Raw genomic sequence first — 19,649 nt, forward strand, 5'->3', positions numbered from 1 at the left:
GGGAGGCTGAGGCAGGCGTAGCACTTGAGGTCAGGAGTTCAAGACCAGCCTGGCTAACATGGTGAAACCCCATCTCTACTAAAAACACAAGAATTAGCCAGGCGTGGTAGCAGCTGCCTGTAATCCCAGCTACTTGGGAGGCTGAGGCAGGAGAATCACTTGAACCCAGGAGGCGGAGTTTGCAGTGAGCCAAGATCATGCCATTGCACTCCAGCCTGGGCAACAGAGCAAGACTTTTGTCTCAAAAATAATAATAATATTAAAAAAAATAAAAAATTTAAAAAAAAAAGAAACCCTAAATAACATAATTGAAAAACAAAATAATTAGGAAATTCAAGGGTGGGCTTGATAGCAGATGAGACACAGCAAAAAATTTTTTAAAAATTAGCAAAGAACAGTCAGAGAAAATATCCCTGTCATACACAGAATGACGAAAGAATGGAAAACTAAAAACAGGAAAGAATATCAAAGACACAATATGGGCTGAGCATGGTGGCTCACGCTTGTAATCCTATCACTTTGGGAGGCCAAGGCAGGTGGATCACCTGAGGTCAGGAGTTCGAGACGAGCCTGCCAACATGGTGAAACCCCGTCTTTCCTAAAAATACAAAAATTAGCCAGGCATGGTGGTGGGCACCTGTAATTCCAGCTACTCACGAGGATGAGGCAGGAGAATCGCTTGAACTCAGGAGGTGGAGGTTATAGTGAGTCAAGATCATGCCATTGCACTCCAACCTGGGCAACAACAGTGAAACTCTGACTCAAAAAAAAAAAAAAAGACAGAATATAGCACAGAATATAAGATGTAACATGTACACACACACAGTTATGTGTCATCATGGAGTGTACTTACACAAACGTAAATGGTGGAGCCTACTGCACACTTAGGCTACATGGTATGGCTTATTACTCCTAGGCTACACACCTGTATAGTATTTTCCTATACCGAATACTGGAGGCAACTGCAGCATAATGGTATTTGTGTATCTAAAGATTTTTTTTTTTTTTTTTGAGACAGGGTCTCAGTCTTGTTAACTCAGGCTGGAGTGCAGCAGGATAATCATGGCTTACTGCAGCTTTGCCCCCTGGCTCAATCAATCCTCCCACCTCAGCCTCTCAAGTAGTTGGATAGGCTCATGCCACCACCACGCCTGGTTAATTTTTGGTTTTTTGTTTTTGTTTTTGTTTTTTTGTAGAGACAGGGTTTCACCATGTTGCCCAAGATGGTCTTGAACTTCTGGGCTCAAGTTATCCACCTGCCTTGGACTCCCAAACTGCTGGGATTACAGGTGTGAGCCACTGTGCCCAGCCCTAAAGATATCTATACATAGAAAAGGTAAAAACACGATATTATAACCTTATGGGACCACCATTGTATATGTGGTACACTGTCAACTGAAACATTGTTATGTGGTGTATGACTATACATACATATACACACACACAACCGTCTATATCCACAGGGGTTCAAGACCAGCCTGGCCAACATGGTAAAACCCCATCTCTACTAAAAACACAAAATTAGCTGAGCGTGGTGGCGGGTGCCTGTAATCTCAGCTACTCGGGAAGCTGAGGCAGGAACCCGGGAGGTGGAGGTTATAGTGAGCTCCTACAATTTTAATACACAGTCCATACACAAACACATACACACACAAACATATATATACACAATCCATATGCGGAATCTGAGAGGAAAGGAAATGAGAACAGGGCAGAAGAAAAAATGGCATATGGCTAAGAATATTTCAATAGTGACAAAGGACCCAAGCCTCAGATTCAAGAAACACTATAAATTCAAGGCAGATGAAAGCAAAGAAAACTCCACCTAGGCACATTATAGTGTATCTGATGAAAAGAACAGAAAAATCAGCCGGGCGTGGTGGCTCATGCCTGTAATCCCAGCTACTCAAGGAGAATCACTTGAACCTCGGAGGCAGAGGCTGCAGTGAGCAGAGACGGTGCATGGCGCTCCAGCCCAGGCAATGGCGCAAGACTCCGTCCCAAAAAGAAAAACAAGAAAAACAAAAAAATCTCAAAAACATACAGGGAGTAGGGATGCGGGATACAAGGAGACAGATGACCTTTAAAAGGACAACAATAAGGCTCACGGCTAACAATAAGTGATAAAGAATGGAAGCCAGAAGATAGTAAAAGAAAAATAGTAACCTAAAAGGATATAGCAAAAACATTCATCAAAAATGTAGGAAAAGTAGCCATCAAAAATGTAGCTGATCAATGAAAAAGTAGTACGTATAAGAAACGGTCTTCAATGGCTGTTAATATCACAAAAAGATAACCAAATGTTCTACGCCACATATGCAAATATACACCAACACCTAATAAGTTTACTTGCCAAAAAAATAAATCTAATAAAAAATCTCTCGGCTGGGCACGGTGGCTCAAGCCTGTAATCCCAGCACTTTGGGAGGCCGAGACGGGTGGATCACGAGGTCAGGAGATGGAGACCATCCTGACTAACACGGTGAAACCCCATCTCTACTAAAAAATGCAAAAAAAAAACTAGCCGGGCAAGGTGGCGGGCGCCTGTAGTCCCAGCTACTCGGAAGGCTGAGGCCGGAGAATGGCGTGAACCCGGGAGGCGGAGCTTGCAGTGAGCTGAGATCCGGCCACTGCGCTCCAGCCTGGGCGACAGAGCGAGACTCCGTCTCAAAAAAAAAAATAAAAAATCTCTCAGTCCAGGGTCAGCAAAATCTTTTCTTTTATGGAAACAGGGTTTCCTTCTGTCACCCAAACTGGAATGCAATGGCGTGATCACGGCTCACTGCTCCCCAGGCTCAAGCGATTCTCCCACCTCAGCCGCCTGAGTAACTGGAACTACCAGCACACATCTCCACACCTGGCTATTTTTCTGTGTCTTTAGTAGACACAGGGTTTCACCATGTTGCCCAGGCTGGTCTCAAACTCTTGAGCTCAAGCAAACCTTCCACCTTGGCCTCCCAAAGTGCTGGGATTACAGGTGTGAGCCACCACGCCCAGCCAGCAACCGTTTTCTATAAAGAAACAGAATAAATATTTTAGGTTTTGCCAGCCATACAGTCTCTGTTATAACCAGTCAGCTCTACCAATGCATCACTTAAGCTGCCATAGACAATACGCAAATGAATAAATGTGGTTTTATTCCAACAAATATTTATAAAACCAAGGGAAGTCCAGATTTGACCCACAGACTGTGGTTTGCTGACCCTTAATTTAGATCTAATGTCCAACCTAGAGACAACACAAGGGGCAGAACACATGTTAAATACTACAGAGATGCAATTAGAAAATTCATTGTGAAAAACCATTTGGACAAATGAACTACCTTCCACAAAAAATAAATCATAATGGTAAATAAAGAAATAATGCAGAAAAAAATTAAGACATACCAACCAATTGCATTGTGTGGACTTAATAGCAAAATGAAGGTGACAGAGAAAAAGTCAGTGAACCTGAAGACAGATCAATAAAAATATAACATTTGGCCGACAAAGACAAAAATGACTTTTAAAAAATTGAACAGAGGCCAGGCGCGGTGGCTCAAGCCTGTAATCCCAGCACTTTGGGAGGCCGAGACGGGCGGATCACGAGGTCAGGAGATCGAGACCATCCTGGCTAACACGGTGAAACCCCGTCTCTACTAAAAAAAAATACAAAAAACTAGCCGGGAGGTAGCGGGCACCTGTAGTCCCAGCTACTCGGGAGGCTGAGGCAGGAGAATGGCGTAAACCCGGGAGGCGGAGCTTGCAGTGAGCTGAGATCCGGCACTGCATTCCAGCCTAGGCAACAGAGCGAGACTCCGTCTCAACAAAAAAATAAAATAAAATAAAATTGAACAGAGATTCAGGGACCTGTGGAGCAATAGAAAAATTGACATTTCATGTGTACAGACTCCCAAAAGGAAAGGAGAAAAACAGCAATACAGGAAAAAAAATAGAAAAAACAAAAGCTAGAAATATCGCAAATCTGGCAAAAGGCATAAGCTTACAGATGTAAAAAGTTCAGTGAACAACAAATGGGATAAGCCAAAGAAATCCAAGCGGCAGCACATATCATAAGCAAACTGCAAAAAACAAAAGACAAAGAAAAAAAAATCTTAAAAGTATCCAGAAAAAGGACGCATTCATAGGAAAACAACAAATGACTGCAGATTCCTCATGAGAAAACATGGAAGTCAGAAACAAGTGACATAACTTATTTTTTTTTTTTTTTTTTGAGACGGAGTCTCGCGCTGTGTCACCCAGGCTGGAGTGTAGTGGCGCGATCTCAGCTCACTGCAAGCTCCGCCTCCCAGGTTCACGCCATTCTCCTGCCTCAGCCTCCGAGTAGCTGGGACTACAGGCGCCCGCCACCACGCCCGGCTAGTTTTTTGTATTTTTAGTAGAGACGGGGTTTCACCATGTTAGCCAGGATGGTCTTGATCTCCTGACCTCGTGATCCACCCGCCTCGGCCTCCCAAAGTGCTGGGATTACAGGCTTGAGCCACCGCGCCCGGCCATAACTTATTTTTTGAGACAGAATCTTGCTCTGTCGCCAAGCTGGAATGCAGTGGCGCGATCTTGGCTCACTGCAACCCCCGCCTCCCAGGTTCAAGCTATTCCCCTGCCTCAGCCTCCTGAGTAGCTGGGACTACAGGCATGTGCCACCACGCCCGGCTAATTTTTTGTATTTTAGTTGAGATGGGGTTCCACCATGTTGGCCAGGATGGTCTCGATCTCCCGACCTCATGATCTGCCCGCCTCAGCCTCCCAAAGTGCTGGGATTACAGGCGTGAGCCACTGCACCCGGCCCGTAACATTTTTAAAGTACTGAAATAAACGGCTAGCTCAGAATTCTATATTCAGGCTGGCTGTGGTGGCTCACGCTTGTTATTCCAGCACTTTGGAAGGCCAAGGCAGGCAGATCATCCGAGATCAGGAATTCAAGACCAACCTGGCCAACATGGTGAAACCCCATCTCTACTAAAAACACAAAAATTTGCTGGGCGTGGTGGTAGACACCTATAATCCCAGCTACTCAGGAGGCTGAGGCAGAAAAATCGCTTGAACCCAGGAGGTGAAGGTTGCAGTGAGCTGAGATTGTGCCACTGCACTCCAGCCTGGGTGACAGAGTGAGACTGTGTCTCAAAAAAAAAAAAAGAAAAGAAAAGATTCTATATTCAGAAAAAAAAAAAAAAAAAAAAAAAAACTCCTTAGGAATGAAGGAGAAATAAAGCTATTCTCAGGTAAAGGAAAACTAAAAAAAATTTATTGCGAGAAAACTCTCTCTAAAATAATTTCCAGGAAGAGTTTCTCAGACAGAAAGAAAAAAAAAAGCTCAGAAGATCCAGAATACAAAGGTGAAATAAGTATCTAGGTGAATATAATTAAATATTTTTAGCCTAGTGCATTCCTTAAAATGCTTGAAAAACATCATAATATTATCTAATGGAATTTTCAACATAAAGGTAATATTAAAGGCAACTACAACATAAAGGGGAAAGATCAAGAACCCAACCTAATAAGGTTTTCACATTCCACTTATAGTGGTAAAATACTGATTCCAAGGAGATTTTGACAACTATATATATTGTAATCCACACAGGAAACACTAGAAAAGCCGTATCAAAAGACACAGTCAACTGCTTAAAGCAACCACTAAAACAGGTATATGCAAAGATATACATTCAAGAAGATATACATAAATTAAATTGAAATATTAACAGGCCGGGCGCGGTGGCTCAAGCCTGTAATCCCAGCACTTTGGGAGGCCGAGACGGGCGGATCACGAGGTCAGGAGATCGAGACCATCCTGGCTAACACGGTGAAACCCCGTCTCTACTAAAAAATACAAAAAACTAGCCGGGCGAGGTGGCAGGCGCCTGTAGTCCCAGCTACTCGGGAGGCTGAGGCAGGAGAATGGTCTAAACCCGGGAGGCGGAGCTTGCAGTGAGCTGAGATCCGGCCACTGCACCCCAGCCTGGGCGACAGAGCAAGACTCTGTCTCAAAAAAAAAAAAAAAAAAAAAAAGAAATATTAACAAATGTTCAAATAAGCCAATACCAGCAGGAAAGGAAAAAGAGAAGAATAAAAAACAGAGGTTAGGCTGGGCGCAGTGGCTCAAGCCTGTAATCCTAGCACAAAGGGAGGCCAACGGGAGGGCGCATCACCTGAGGTCAAGAGTTCAAGACCAGCCTGGACAACAGGGCGAAACCCCATCCCTACTAAAAATACAAAAATTAGCTGTGCATGGTTGTGGGTACCTGTAATCCCAGCTACTCAGGAGGCTGAGGCAGGAGAATCGCTTGAACCCCGGAGGTGGAGGTTGCAGTGAGCCGAGATCCCCCCATTGCACTCCAGCCTGGGCAACAAGAGTGAAACTCTGTCTCAAAAAAAAAAAGAAAAACAGGTAAAAAAGAGAAAACAATAAAATGCAGACCTAAATCCAAACACACCAATAATCACATTAAACATAAATGTTCTAAATACACCAGTTAAAGGTTAGAGATTGTTAGGATAAAAATAAGTACCAACTATATGCTGGCTACAAGAAACTCACTTCAAATATAATAAGTTGGCCGGGCGCGGTGGCTCAAGCCTGTAATCCCAGCACTTTGGGAGGCCGAGACGGGCGGATCACGAGGTCAGGAAATCAAGACCATCCTGGCTAACACAGTGAAACACCGTCTCTACTAAAAAATACAAAAAAACTAGCCAGGCAAGGTGGCGGGCGCCTGTAGTCCCAGCTACTCGGGAGGCTGAGGCAGGAGAATGGCGTGAACCCAGGAGGCGGAGCTTGCAGTTAAAAGTAATAAGTTAAAAGTAAAACGATGGAAAATGATATAACATGTAAAAACTAAACAAAAAGGGGTTGAACATCAAGTCCACTAGGATGGCTATAATTTGAAAGATAGATAATAAAAAGTATTGGTGAGAATATAGAGAAAAAAAAATTTTTTTTTTTTTTGAGGCAGAGTCTCACTCTGTCTCCCAGGCTGGAGTGCAGTGGTGCCATCTCGGCTCGCTGCAACCTCCACCTTCCAGGTTCAAGCAATTCTCCCACCTCAGCCTCCTGAGTAGCTGTGACTACTCAGGCACACACCACCACATCCGGCTAATTTTTCTATTTTTTGGTAGAGACAGGGTTTCACCATGATGGCCAGGCTGTTCTCGAACTGCTGACCTCAAGTGATTCACTGGCCTTGGCCTCCCAAAGTGCTGGGATTGCAGGCATAAGCCATTGTGCCCAGCCAAGAATATGGAGGAATTTAAACTCTCATGTATTGCTGATGGAAATTTAAAATTGTGCAGCCACTGTGGAAAATGGTCTAGCAGTTCCTTAAAAGGTTAAACTTAGAGTATGCTTAACTGGCGTATGACCCAACAATTTCCCTCTTAAGTGAAATTTCACCCAAGAGAAGTGAAAACATATGTACACACAAAAACTTACACATGAATTTTCCTTTTTTGTTTTTGGAGACAAGGTCTGTCACCTAGGCTGGAGTGCAGTGGCATAATCATTGCTCACTGCAGCCTCGACCTCCCCAGGCTCAGATGATCCTCCCACTCCAGTCTCCTAAGTAGCCAGGACTACGGATGCACTTGCCACCAACCAAACCTGGCTAAATTTTTTTACTTTTTTTTTTTTTTTTTTTTTTTTTGAGACGGAGTCTTGCTCTGTCACCCAGGCTGGAGTGCAGTGGCCGGATCTCAGCTCACTGCAAGCTCCGCCTCCCGGGTTTACGCCATTCTCCTGCCTCAGCCTCCCGAGTAGCTGGGACTACAGGCGCCCGCCACCTCGCCCGGCTATTTTTTTTGTATTTTTTAGTAGAGACGGGGTTTCACCGTGTTAGCCGGGATTGTCTCTCGATCTCCTGACCTCCCAAAGTGCTGGGATTACAGGCTTGAGCCACCGCGCCCGGCACTTTTTTTTTTTTTTTTTGAGACAGAGTTTCACTCTAGTTGCCCAAGCTGGAGTGCAATGGCGCGATCTCGGCTCACCACAACCTCTGCCTCCCAGGTTCAAGTGATTCTCCTGCTTCAGCCTCCTGAGTAGCTGGGATTACAGGCATGCACCAACACGCCCAGCTAATTTTGTATTTTTAGCAGAGACGTGGTTTCTCCATGTTGGTCAGGCTGGTCTTGAACTCTCGACCTCAGGATCTGCCCACCTCATTCTCCCAAAATGCTGGGATTACAGGCATGAGCCACCATACCTGGCGATACATACATTTTTCAAGCTCACATGAAGCATTCACCAAGACACACTGTATCTTAGGTCATAAAACAAACCTTAACAAATTTGAAAGGATTGAAATCATACAAATCATACAAGGCATGTTATCTGACTATAACCGAATTAGACTATAAATCTGTACCAAAAACATAACAGAAAAATCCCCAAAACATGGAAATTAAACAAATTTCTAAATAACTCATGGATAAAAGAAAACAAAATTAGAAAAATTAGAAAACATTTTGGAATGAATAAAAATACAACAAATCAACAATTTAAAAAACAATCCAGGTGAGGTATAGAACAATTTTTTTTAAATACAATATATCAAAATTTGTGGGATGCAGCAGTGCTTACTGATAAATTCATAGCATTCATAGCATTAAATAATTTCATTAGAAAAGTCTCAAATCAATAACCTAAGCTTCCACCTTAACAAGGTAAAAAAAGGAACAAAGTAAATTCAAGAAGAAAAAAAAAGAACAGAACTCAATGAAATTAAAAACACAAAAATAGGCCAGGTAGGGACAACATGGTGAAACACTGTCTCTACTAAAAATATAAAAATTAGCAAGGCATGGTGGCACATACCTATAATCTCAGCTACTCAGGAGGCTGAGGCAGGAGAATTCCTTGAACCCCAAAGGCCAGCCTAGGAGACAGAGCAAGATTGCATCTTAAAAAAAAAAAAAAGGTCTAAATGTAAAAGGTAGGCTGGGCACGGTGGCTCACCCCTGTACTCCCAGCACTTTGGGAGGCCGAGGTGGGTAGATCACGAGATCAGGAGTTTTAGACCATCCTGGCCATCGTGGTGAAACCCCATCTCTACTAAAAATACAAAAATTAGATGGGCATGGTGGTGTGCTCCTGTAGTCCCAGCTACTCTGGAGGCTGAGGCAGAAGAATCGCTTGAACCAAGGAGGTGGAAGTTGCAGTGAGCCGAGGTCATGCCACTGTACTCGAGCCTGGGTGACACAGCAAGACTCCATCTCAAAAAAAAAAAAAAGAATGTAAAAAGTAAAATGTTAAAACTTTAAACAAAAACACAGGAATTCTAAGTGACTCTGGGTTAGGCAGAGTCCTTAAATATGACAACAAAAGCAGGATCCAAAAAAGGAAAAAATTAATTGGACTTCATCAAAATTAAGAACTTCTGCTCTTTAGAAGATACTGTTAAGCGAATGAAAGGATAAGCCAAAGAATAGAAGAAAACACATGCAAATCCTGTACCTGGTGAAGAACTTATATCCAGAACACATTAAAAATTGTCAAAACTTAATAAGTAAACAACCCAATTTAAAAATGGGCAAAAGATCTGAACAGACATTTTACTAAAGAAGATAAACAGGCCGGGCGTGGTGGCTCAAGCCTGTAATCCCAGCACTTTGGGAGGCCGAGACGGGTGGATCACGAGGTCAGGAGACCGAGACCATCCTGGCTAACATGGTGAAACCCCATCTCTACTAAAAAATACAAAAAACTAGCCGGGCGAGGTGGCGGGTGCCTGTAGTCCCAGCTACTCAGGAGGCTGAGGCAGGAGAATGGCGTGAACCCGGGAGGCGGAGCTTGCAGTGAGCCGAGATCCGGCCACTGCACTCCAGCCTGGGCGACAGAGCAAGACTCCGTCTCAAAAAAAAAAAAAAAAAAAAAAAAAAGAAGATAAACAGGCCGGGTATAGTGGCTTACACTTGTAATCCCAGCACTTTGAGAGGCCAAGGTGGGTAGATCACCTGAGGTCAGGAGTTCGAGACCAGCCTAGCCAACATGGTAAAACCTGTGTCTACTAAAAATACAAAAAAATTAGCCGAACATGCTGGCGTACGTAATCCCAGCTACTTAGGAGGCTAAAGCACGAGAATCACTTGAACCCAGGAGGTGGAGGTTGCAGTGAGCCAAGATCATCCCACTGCACTCCAACCTGGGCAATGGAGCGAGACTCCGTCTCAAAAAAAAAAAAGATATACAGGTGGCAAATAAGCACATGAAAAGGTGCTCAACATCATTACTCATTAGAGAAATGCAAATTAAAACCGTAAGAAGCTACTACAGTTAATACCAAAAACAGCCTATCTGATGAAAGAAGTGACAGCAGTGGTCACCTTTAGAAGGGAAGGAGTGGGAGAGGCCACAAGGAGGCTTCTATGGTACTAGAAATGCCTTATTTTTTTTTAGTAGCGTTGGTGAATAACCCAAGGGGTTCATTTTGTACCACTTATGCTCACCTTTCTACATAAACTACACTTCAATTAAGAAGTTCAGGCCAGGCAGAGTGGCTCACACCTGTAATACTAGCACTCCAGGAGGCCAAGGCAGGCAGATGGATCACCTGAGGTCAGGAGTATGAGAACAGCTGGCCAACATGGCAGAACCCCATCTCTACTAAAAATACAAAAATTAGCCAGGCATGGTATATGCCTGCAATCCCAGCTACTCAGGAGGCTAAGGCAGGAAAATCGCTTGAACCCAGAAGGCAGAGGCTGTAGTCAGCCAAGATGGCACCACTGCACTCCAGCCTGGGTGACAGAGCAAGATTCTGTCTCAAAAAAGAAAAAGAAAAGGAAAAGAAAAATTCACCTCAAAAAAGAAAAAGACTTCCCAAAAACGACCCTTCATCTAGGTGGTTTCACCAGTGAATTCTAACAAACATTGAAGGAAGAAGTAACACTTTTTTTTTTTTTTTTTTTTGAGACGGAGTCTCGCCCTGTCGCCCAGGCTGGAGTGCAGTGGTACGATCTCGGCTCACTGCAAGCTCGGCCTCCCGGCTTCAAGCCATTCTCCTGCCTCAGTCTCCCGAGTAGTTGGGACTACAGGCGCCTGCCACCACGCCCGGCTAATTTTATGTATTTTTAGTAGAGACAGGGTTTCACTGTGCTAGCCAGGATGGTCTTGATCTCCTGACCTCATGATCCACCCACCTCGGCCTCCCAAAGTGCTGAGATTACAGGCGTCGGCCACCGCGCCCAGCAAGTAACACCATTCTTAAAATTTCAAAAAATAGAATTTCAACTAATGATACCAGCATAACCTGACAACAGAACTTGACAATAGCCTCAGAAGAAAATTACAGGACAATCTCCATCAGGAGAGAGCTGCAAAAATCCTAAACAAAATATTAAACTGAATCTAGCGGCATATATAAGTTTGGTTTATTCCAGAAATACACTTAACATTTGAAAATGGGCCAACATAATTTATCAACATTAATAAGAGAAAAATTACTTGATTATCTTGATAACAGGAAAAACATTTACAAACAACAAGATTCATAAGAAACACACACACAGCCAAGTGTGGTGTTGGGTGCCTGTAATCCCACCCACTTGGGAAGCCAAGGCAGGAGAATTGCTTGAGCCTAAGTGTTCAAGGCTGCAGGGAGTTATGATCACACCACAGCACTCCAGCCCAGGAGACAGAGTGAGGTTCCGTCTCCAAATTAAAAAAAAAAAAAAAGAAACCAGCCAGGTGTGGTGGCTCACACCTGTAATCCTAGCACTTTGGGAGGCCAAGGCGGGCAGATCACCTGAGCTCAGGAGTTCGAGACCAGCCTAGGTAACATGACGAAATCCCATTTCAACTAAAAATACAAAAAATTAGCTGGGTGTGGTGGTGCACACCTGTAATCCCAGCTACTGGGGAGGCTGAGGCACGAGAATCACTTGAACCTGGGAGGTGGAACTTGCAGTGAGCCAAGACTGTACCACTGCACTCCAGCCTGGGTGGCAGAGTGAGACTCCGTCTCAAAAAAAAAAAAAAAACAAGAAACACACACACACACACACACACACACACACCTCTCTTAGCAAAGCAGGAATAGCTTCTTTAATCTGATATGGGCCGGGTGCGGTGGCTCAAGCCTGTAATCCCAGCACTTTGGGAGGCCAAGATGGGCGGATCACGAGGTCAGGAGATCGAGACCATCCTGGCTAGCACGGTGAAACCCCGTCTCTACTAAAAAATACAAAAAACTAGCTGGGCGAGGTGGCGGGCGCCTGTAGTCCCAGCTACTCGGGAGGCTGAGGCAGGAGAATGGCATAAACCTGGGAGGCGGAGCTTGCAGTGAGCTGAGATCCGGCCACTGCACTCCAGCCTGGGCGACAGAGCAACACTCCGTCTCAAAAAAAAAAAAAAAATCTGATATGGAGTTATCTACAAAACAAACAGCTAACATCACACCTAAGACTGAAATATTGAAAGCATTTTCTGAAAAGGGAAAAGAACGATGTCTTCTACCACCACTTCTTTTCAACATTCTACTGCAGGTCCTAGACAATGTAATAAGAGGAAAATTTATAAAGGATTGGGAAGAAAAAAATAAAATTGCCACTATTCATAGTGTACATAAGTGAAGAAAGCCTAAAAGAATCTACAAACTGGCCAGGCACAGTGGCTCATACCTGTAATCCTAGCACTCTGGGAGGCCAGGGTGGGTAGATCACTTGAGGTCAGGAGTTCAAGACCAGCCTGGCCAACAGGGTGAAACCCTGTCTCTACTAAAAATACAAAAAAATTAGCCAGACATGGTGGTATGAGCCTGTAGTCCCAGCTACTTGGGAGGCTGAGAGGCAGGAGAATTGCTTGAACCCAGGAGGCAGAGGTGGCAGTGAGTCAAGATGGCACCACTGCACTCCAGCCTGGGCTACAGAGTGAAACTCCATCTCAAAAAAAAAAAGAAAGAAAACAATCTATAGGCTATTAATCTTGAAGGATAAATCATTAGCCTCTACCAGTAAACTTTTAAAACTCAAAAGAACCTATGTAAGTAAACAAAGAATAAATGAAACTGATATCATTGTACAAAGGAATCTTTTTTTTTTTTTGAGATGGAGTCTCACTCTGTTGCCTAGGCTGATCTCCGCTCACTGCAAACTCTGCCTCCCGGGTTCACACCATTCTCCTGCCTCAGCCTCCTGAGTAGCTGGGAAAACAGGTGCCTGCCACCACTCCCAGTTAATTTTTTGTATTTTTAGTAGATACGGGGTTTCACCGTGTTAGCCAGGATGGTCTCAATCTCCTGACCTCGTGATCCACCTGCCTCAGCCTCCCAAAGTGCTCAGATAACAGGCATGAGCCACCGTGCCTGGACACAAAGGAATCTTATACAGCAATAAAAATGAACTACATAGCCAGACATAATGGCGTGTGCCTGTAATCCAAGGTACTCAGGAGGCTGAGGCATGAGAACTGCTTGAACCCAGGTGGTGAAGGTTGCCGTGAGCCAAGATCGTGCCACTGCACTCCAGCCTGGGTGATAACAGCCAAAACTCCGTCTCAAAAAAAAAAAAAAGCCTGAAAGACACCAGAAATAGCACATCCTAAAGAGTTTCATTTATACCTTCAAATGTATAAATGAAAACAGGTAAATTAACCTGATGTTAAAACTCATCTTTGGTTCATGATTGGCAGATAGTGGTTACTTTTAAAAAGGAAGGAGGGCCAGCCTGGGCAACAGAGTGAGACCTTGTCTCTACAAAAAAAATCAAAAAATGAGGAGACAGGATCACTTGAGCCTGAGGGGTTAAGGCTACAATGCGCCATGATCACACCAGTGCACTCCTACCTGGGTGACAAAGTGAGACCCTGCCTGAAAAAAAAAAAAAGGACAGAGCAACAATTGGTAGGCAGTTCAAGGGGAATTTCTAGAGTTCTGTAATATTTTACATCTTGACCAGGTGATTGTTAACGTGGATGTATTCACTTTCTGATAATTCACTTAGCTGTACACTTCTGATTTGTGCATTTTAATGTATACATACTATATCTCAATGTTTCAAAAAGGGTTATTTCAAGTATTTCTAATCATATTCCACTACTAAAAACACTTTAACAATTCCCCATAGCCTAAATGCAAAATTGAAGCTCTTAAGCATGGCAAAGCATAATATGGTTCCTATCTTTAACTTAATCCTCATGTCTGTCCATCCCCACGGATACTTTGTATTTCAATTTGTCAAATTATTTACAGGCCCAGAACATAAAATACTGCTTCAGCCTTTATGCCTTTAGATAATATTTCCATTAGTTGATATTTTCTCCCTCTTTACACTCCACTAGGTCACCATACTGTCCTTGAAATTTCCACCCAACTTGGATATTAACTCCTCCAAGATGCTTCCCTATCCTTCCACTCTAAAATTAATCACTCTCTTTTCTATATTCAGTGTATTACTGCATGCATCAAGTGATAGCACAATTGTCTGTGTCAGTCCATACTCTATTGTAATGTAAACAATTCAAGCACAAAGTCTAAATTTTCATGTTGCCAATGCCAAACATGAGGGTTGGCATTTGGTGGTTACTCAACAAATTTCACTCTTATGTTTATTTCTGTACTAATTAAGACTGTAAAACTATCTAGGATGAAACCTAAGTCTTATAATTCCTCCATAGCACACAGCATAGCAAGAGCACACTACAGGCATACAACAGTGATGGTTTAGCTAGCAGTGGAATGTTTACCAAAACACAGTTCCATGGACAAAATGCGCTTTTCAAACCATATGCTCACCTAAGATATGTATGTCCTACTGGAATGCCAGAAGGTCATATTTATATATATATGTGTGTGTGTGTGCATGTATATATGTATGTGTGTGTGTATATATATATATTTCCAGAGTTTTGAGCTACAAGAAACCAATAGCAATCACCTAGTTACAACCCTTAGGGAAGAACTGAAGCCTAGAAAAATTAAGTGGCTTGCTCAAGAATAAGGCTATAGCCAGAAGGGTCAAGACTAGGACTGAGATTGCCTAGGTTCTCTCACAATCCATGTAGCCTCCCTTTTGTACTATGTGACTTCTCAAAGTATGACTGCTTTACAGTTTTATATTTACATGGTTAATATCCACAATTGCAGGGCTTTTAAAAATTTTCATTTTAAAATTTGTCTCTAACGAACAAATACTAAAAGTACCAACAAGTTCAACCAGGAAAACACCATTTCCAGTTCCAATATCAAGCACTGAAGCATCCAATGGAATCTTGTGTTTCTGCATCCACCTTATTAGTCGGTTCATACTCTCTTCTCCAAACCTGTTAGAGAGAATCAGTCAAATAACTGAGGGGTACAGAGCAAAAGTCACCACTACATTCCATTTAAGCTATTTATACCATATGCTCAAACTCTTATTTGAAAGTGAAAACATCTGTGACTGCTTAAGCTTTGTCTCTACTGTAATTTAGAAGAAACCACCTCCAGGAATACAACAGAATAGACAAGGTCAGTATGTTACTAACATTTCTCTGTATCAGCATTAACACTTGTATGTGTTGGTGGCTCAAAATTTTATTGTTTATTGAAAAAGGACAACTACAGGGTGAAATGTTGTCATCAAATGTAAATGTGAGATTTTAAAAGAGGACTCACACCCATTCTCCCAACATTTTGGAAGGCCACAGTAGGAGGACTGCTTGAGGCCAGGAGTCTGAGACAGCCTGTGTAACACAGTGAGACCCTGTCTCTACAAAAAAGAAAATTTGCTGGGCATGGTGGCACACAGTTATAGTCCCAGTTACCCAGGAGGCTGTGGCGGGAAGATCACTTGGGCCCAGGAGGTGCAGGTTGTAGTGAGCTATGATGATCATGCCACTGTACTCCAGCCTGGATGACAGAATGATACCCCACCTCTCTTAAAAAAAAAAAAAAAAAAAAAAAGTAAAAAATAAAAAATAATAAAAGAAGAGACATACTTTAAACCTACCCACTAAAGCCAGACTTAATCCAGGGTTCCCAGAATTTTTAGGCTTTCTTTGGGTATAAGCACTTGAATATATACATATTTGTTTAAACACACACATATACATACAATCTTCTAGATTATAACTTGATTCTTTTCCTAACTCACCAGATTTCACCTGTATCTCCAAATTCTCGGAAAGTTTGCAGTTCTCTCTCATAGACAGCATCCCAACTATGTAAACAATGAAATGCAAAGCGAAACTTTTGAATTAAACTGTATTATGAATTAAATGTATGTTTCTAATACATTACAGAGCTATTTATGACAGAGGTTTAAAACATCACTAGTGTTATTAATAAGTACACATAGTTCAATCTTTTAACACCCTTGAGTTAAAAGAATGAAATACCTGGGCAAGCAGAATACATTTATACTGTACATGTAAAGCATTTAGGACAGTATCTGACGCACAACAATAAGTTTTAGCCTAAAAAAACACAGACATTTGTCCACGTATCCCTAAGTCCCTGACCCAACTTCAAAACTTGATGAAACAAGCACATCTGGTCTCAAGCGTGCAGGCACACAGTCTCTTTCCCGTGCTATTTGTCTCTGCCTATTCCAGTCTTCTAGCCCTCCGTTTAAATTTTCTCTGAACGCTTTTCTTTCTTTTTTGGGACGGAGTCTCGCTCTGTCGCCAGGCTGGAGCGCAGTGGCGCGATCTCCGCTCACTGCAACCTCCGCCGCCCGTGTTCAAGCGATTCTCCTGCCTCAGCCTCCCGAGTAGCTGGGACTACAGGCGTGCGCCACCACCCCGGCTTATTTTTGTGTTTTTAGTAGAGACGGGATTTCACCATGTTGGTCATGGCTAGTCTCGATCTCCTGACCTCGTGATCCGCCCGCCTCGCCTCTCAAAGTGCTGGGACTACAGGCGTGAGCCACCGCACCCGGTCCTCCGGATCCTTTTCATTTGCCTTGTCTTTTCCTACAATGATTCTCTAGAATCCCTGCTCCCTCTCATCCCGCCAATTTACCTCTCCCCAGCCGTTCCCTGCAGTCATTGATCCACCCACATTAATTCATTTAATAATTCCTGAGCGTCTGTTTTACGTCAGATCGCTTTCTCTCACCCCATGATCCCCCACTCTTCCTCGCTCCCGCCTCGGGCCATCCGCTATTCCCACCCCACTTCTAGCTCCCACATCCCTCCCCTCCTACCCTTAGCCTTTTCAGCTCCCAGGCCCAGCACTTCTCCCTCGGTCTCTCACTCTCGCCGACCAGCTCTCGCCCTCTCCCCCTTTCCCCCAAGCCTGGGCCTCGGTTCGAGACTCTCAGAAGGCCTCCCAGGAGCTTCAAAGCCTGTCCCGCACCCACAAGCCCCTTGGGCTCCCATCACTTGAAACGTCGGTTAACCGCGCAGGGCGACCCCTAGAGATTCCACTCTTTCAAATCCCCCTGAGACCCCCGCCAGGTGGCCCTGCTGCCGTCACGCTCCCGAGGGTCTCCCTGTCCCCGAGCCCTGGGTCTCTACCCCTCCGTCCCCTTCTCGGGGCCCAGGCAGGGCGGCACGGCTCATCCTCCCCTGCCCAACGTCACACTCACTGCTTGCGGGTCCCCAGCGCCGACGGGACGAAACCGTCCTCCCCGGGACTGCCCTTGTCCGACAGCGCAGCCACCTCAGCGCCACTGCCGCCGTCAGCATCCGAGCTCATCTCGCTCCACGTCCTGGACGGCCGTTGGGTCCGCCATAGAGACGGGGCACAGGCAGAGCGGACAAGCGGGCCGGCGCCTCTAGGCGGCGGGAGGCCGCCCTCTCGACTGCTCCATCCCCCGCGCTGGGGCTGGGCTGGGGACGCGAAGCCCTCCGGGCTGTACCCGGCCTCCAGGCGCCGGCGCGGACCGTGGGCTCTCCCCAAAGCGTTAGTGGTACCCCCTTCGTCGAGGTCCAAGCGCGGCTGTATTTGGGGACTGCTGTTTGTGAGGGACCATTAGAGATATTGCATTTTGGTAAAAGACTAGCTTCGGTACTGTGGACACCTAAAGCCGACGCCGCTCTACCCAAACACAGAAATCACCTCACCTCCGCACCGTGTGCGCCCGTCTGCGAAGCGGATGAGAGCGTCCATCCAGTTATTTGGCTCCCCGACAAGAGGCCAACTTCGTTTCTGGCTGAGATTCTGACTTCAAAATTGCGTTCTGGCCTCTTGTGATTTGATGTCACCAGTAAACGATGGAAATTTATGTCCAGGGAAAGGAATGCCCTGCAACTCCCCACAATATGCCGAACACGGGGATCAGTGTGTTGTGAAAGAAAGACTGCTAAGTGAGAGGATGCCTGGCCTCGACCCAGGCACCTGGCCTTGTCTAAGTGTTTTGGGGTTTTTTTGTGTTTTGTTTGTTTGTTTTGTTTTGTTTTTTTGAGACAAAGTTTCGCTCTTGTCGCCCGGGCTGGAGTGCAATGCAATGGCGCCATCTCGGCTCACCGCAACCTCCGCCTCCCGAGTTCAAGCGATTCTCCTGCCTCAGCTTCCCGAGTAGCTGGGATTACAGGCGTGCGCCACCACACCTGGCTAATTTTGTATTTTTAGTAGAGATGGGGTTTCTCCATATTGGTCAGGCTGGTCTCTCCAAGTCCCGACCTCAAGTGATCCGCCCACCTCGGCCATCTCGGCCGTCCCAAAGTGCAGGGATTACAGGTGTGAGCCACCGCGCTTGGCCTCTTGCCTAAATCTTAACCTCTGTGTGTTTCCTCCCTGTACCATGTCAGAAGTAGGAGGTGACTTTGTTCCACAAGACTGGTCCCAACCCGCGAACCGGAGATTGCATCTGCCTCTAGGTCTGACTGCCATTGGTAGATCTGCAGTATAATACGAGAGATCTTATGGGCCAAAGTCTGGGGTATTTTCTGTAGTAGCTATGAAATGCTGTTGGTCCAATGTCCTAGGAAAGGCCCCCAAAGACCCCTAGCAAGACTGCCTTCCAACCAAAAAGCATTGTTTCTAAGCCACGTTTCTGTTGGCTTGGCAGACAGAAGCGCAGTAGCAAGTCCCTAAAGATAAAACAGCATTAGAAATCCTAGAATCGGAAGCGCATCTCCTATACATGGTGTTCTGAGATCATCAGGCAGCCACTAGTAATAGGGTAAGGTAAAAGGCACATGGGAGGCCAGACGCGGTGGCTCACACCTGTAATCCCAGCACTTTGGGAGGCCGAGGCGGGCAGATCACGAGATCAGGAGATAGAGACCATCCTGGCCAACATGGTGGAACCCTGTCTCTACTAAAATACAAAAAATTAGCCAGGCATGGTGGCGGGTGCCTGTAGTCCCAGCTACTCGGGAGGCTGAGACAAGGGGAATCACTTGAACCCGGAAGATGGAGATTACAGTGAGCAGAGATTGCGCCACTGCACTCTAGCCTGGCGACAGAGTGAGACTCTGTATTAAAAAAAAAAAAAAAAATGGCAGATGGAAATCCATGTGCATAGTGGTTAAACAAAAGGCCGGGCGCAGTGACTCAAGCCTGTAATCCCAGAATTTTGGGAAGCTGAGGCAGGCAGATTACTTGAGATCAGGATTTCGAGACCATCCTGGCCAACATGGCGAAACCCCATTTCTACTAAAAAGACAAAAATTAGCCAGGCATGGTGGCAGTTGCCTGTAATCCCAGCTACTCAGAAGGCTGAGGCAAGAGAATTGTTTGAACCAAGGAGAGGATGGTTGCAGTGAGCAGAGACTGCACCACTGCACTCCAGCGTGGG

The 19,649-nt window shown here is 44.9% G+C and overlaps 1 protein-coding gene across 6 annotated transcripts in view; it reads right to left on the reverse strand.

Moving 5' to 3' along the window:
* Positions 1 to 17,643, reverse strand: part of EEF1AKMT2 (EEF1A lysine methyltransferase 2) — a 36,059-nt gene extending 18,416 nt beyond the window's left edge. For 3 of the 6 annotated variants that reach the window (XM_015148406.3, XM_015148405.3, XM_015148403.3), the window contains exons 1-3: positions 17,493 to 17,643; positions 16,056 to 16,121; positions 15,129 to 15,243 (exon numbers count right to left, since the gene is read on the reverse strand). In XM_015148406.3, the coding sequence (XP_015003892.1) occupies positions 15,129 to 15,243; positions 16,056 to 16,121; positions 17,493 to 17,602 (291 nt within the window). In that variant the 5' untranslated portion in view covers positions 17,603 to 17,643. Of the gene's footprint in view, positions 1 to 15,124; positions 15,244 to 16,055; positions 16,122 to 17,492 lie in introns of all 6 variants that reach the window. The other 3 variants (XM_015148407.3, XM_028826979.2, XM_077947815.1) reach the window with 3 other exon arrangements.
* Positions 17,644 to 19,649: the final 2,006 nt, after the last annotated feature.

The sequence above is a fragment of the Macaca mulatta genome, chromosome 9 (genome assembly GCF_049350105.2).
Source record: "Macaca mulatta isolate MMU2019108-1 chromosome 9, T2T-MMU8v2.0, whole genome shotgun sequence".
NCBI lineage: Eukaryota > Metazoa > Chordata > Mammalia > Primates > Cercopithecidae > Macaca > Macaca mulatta.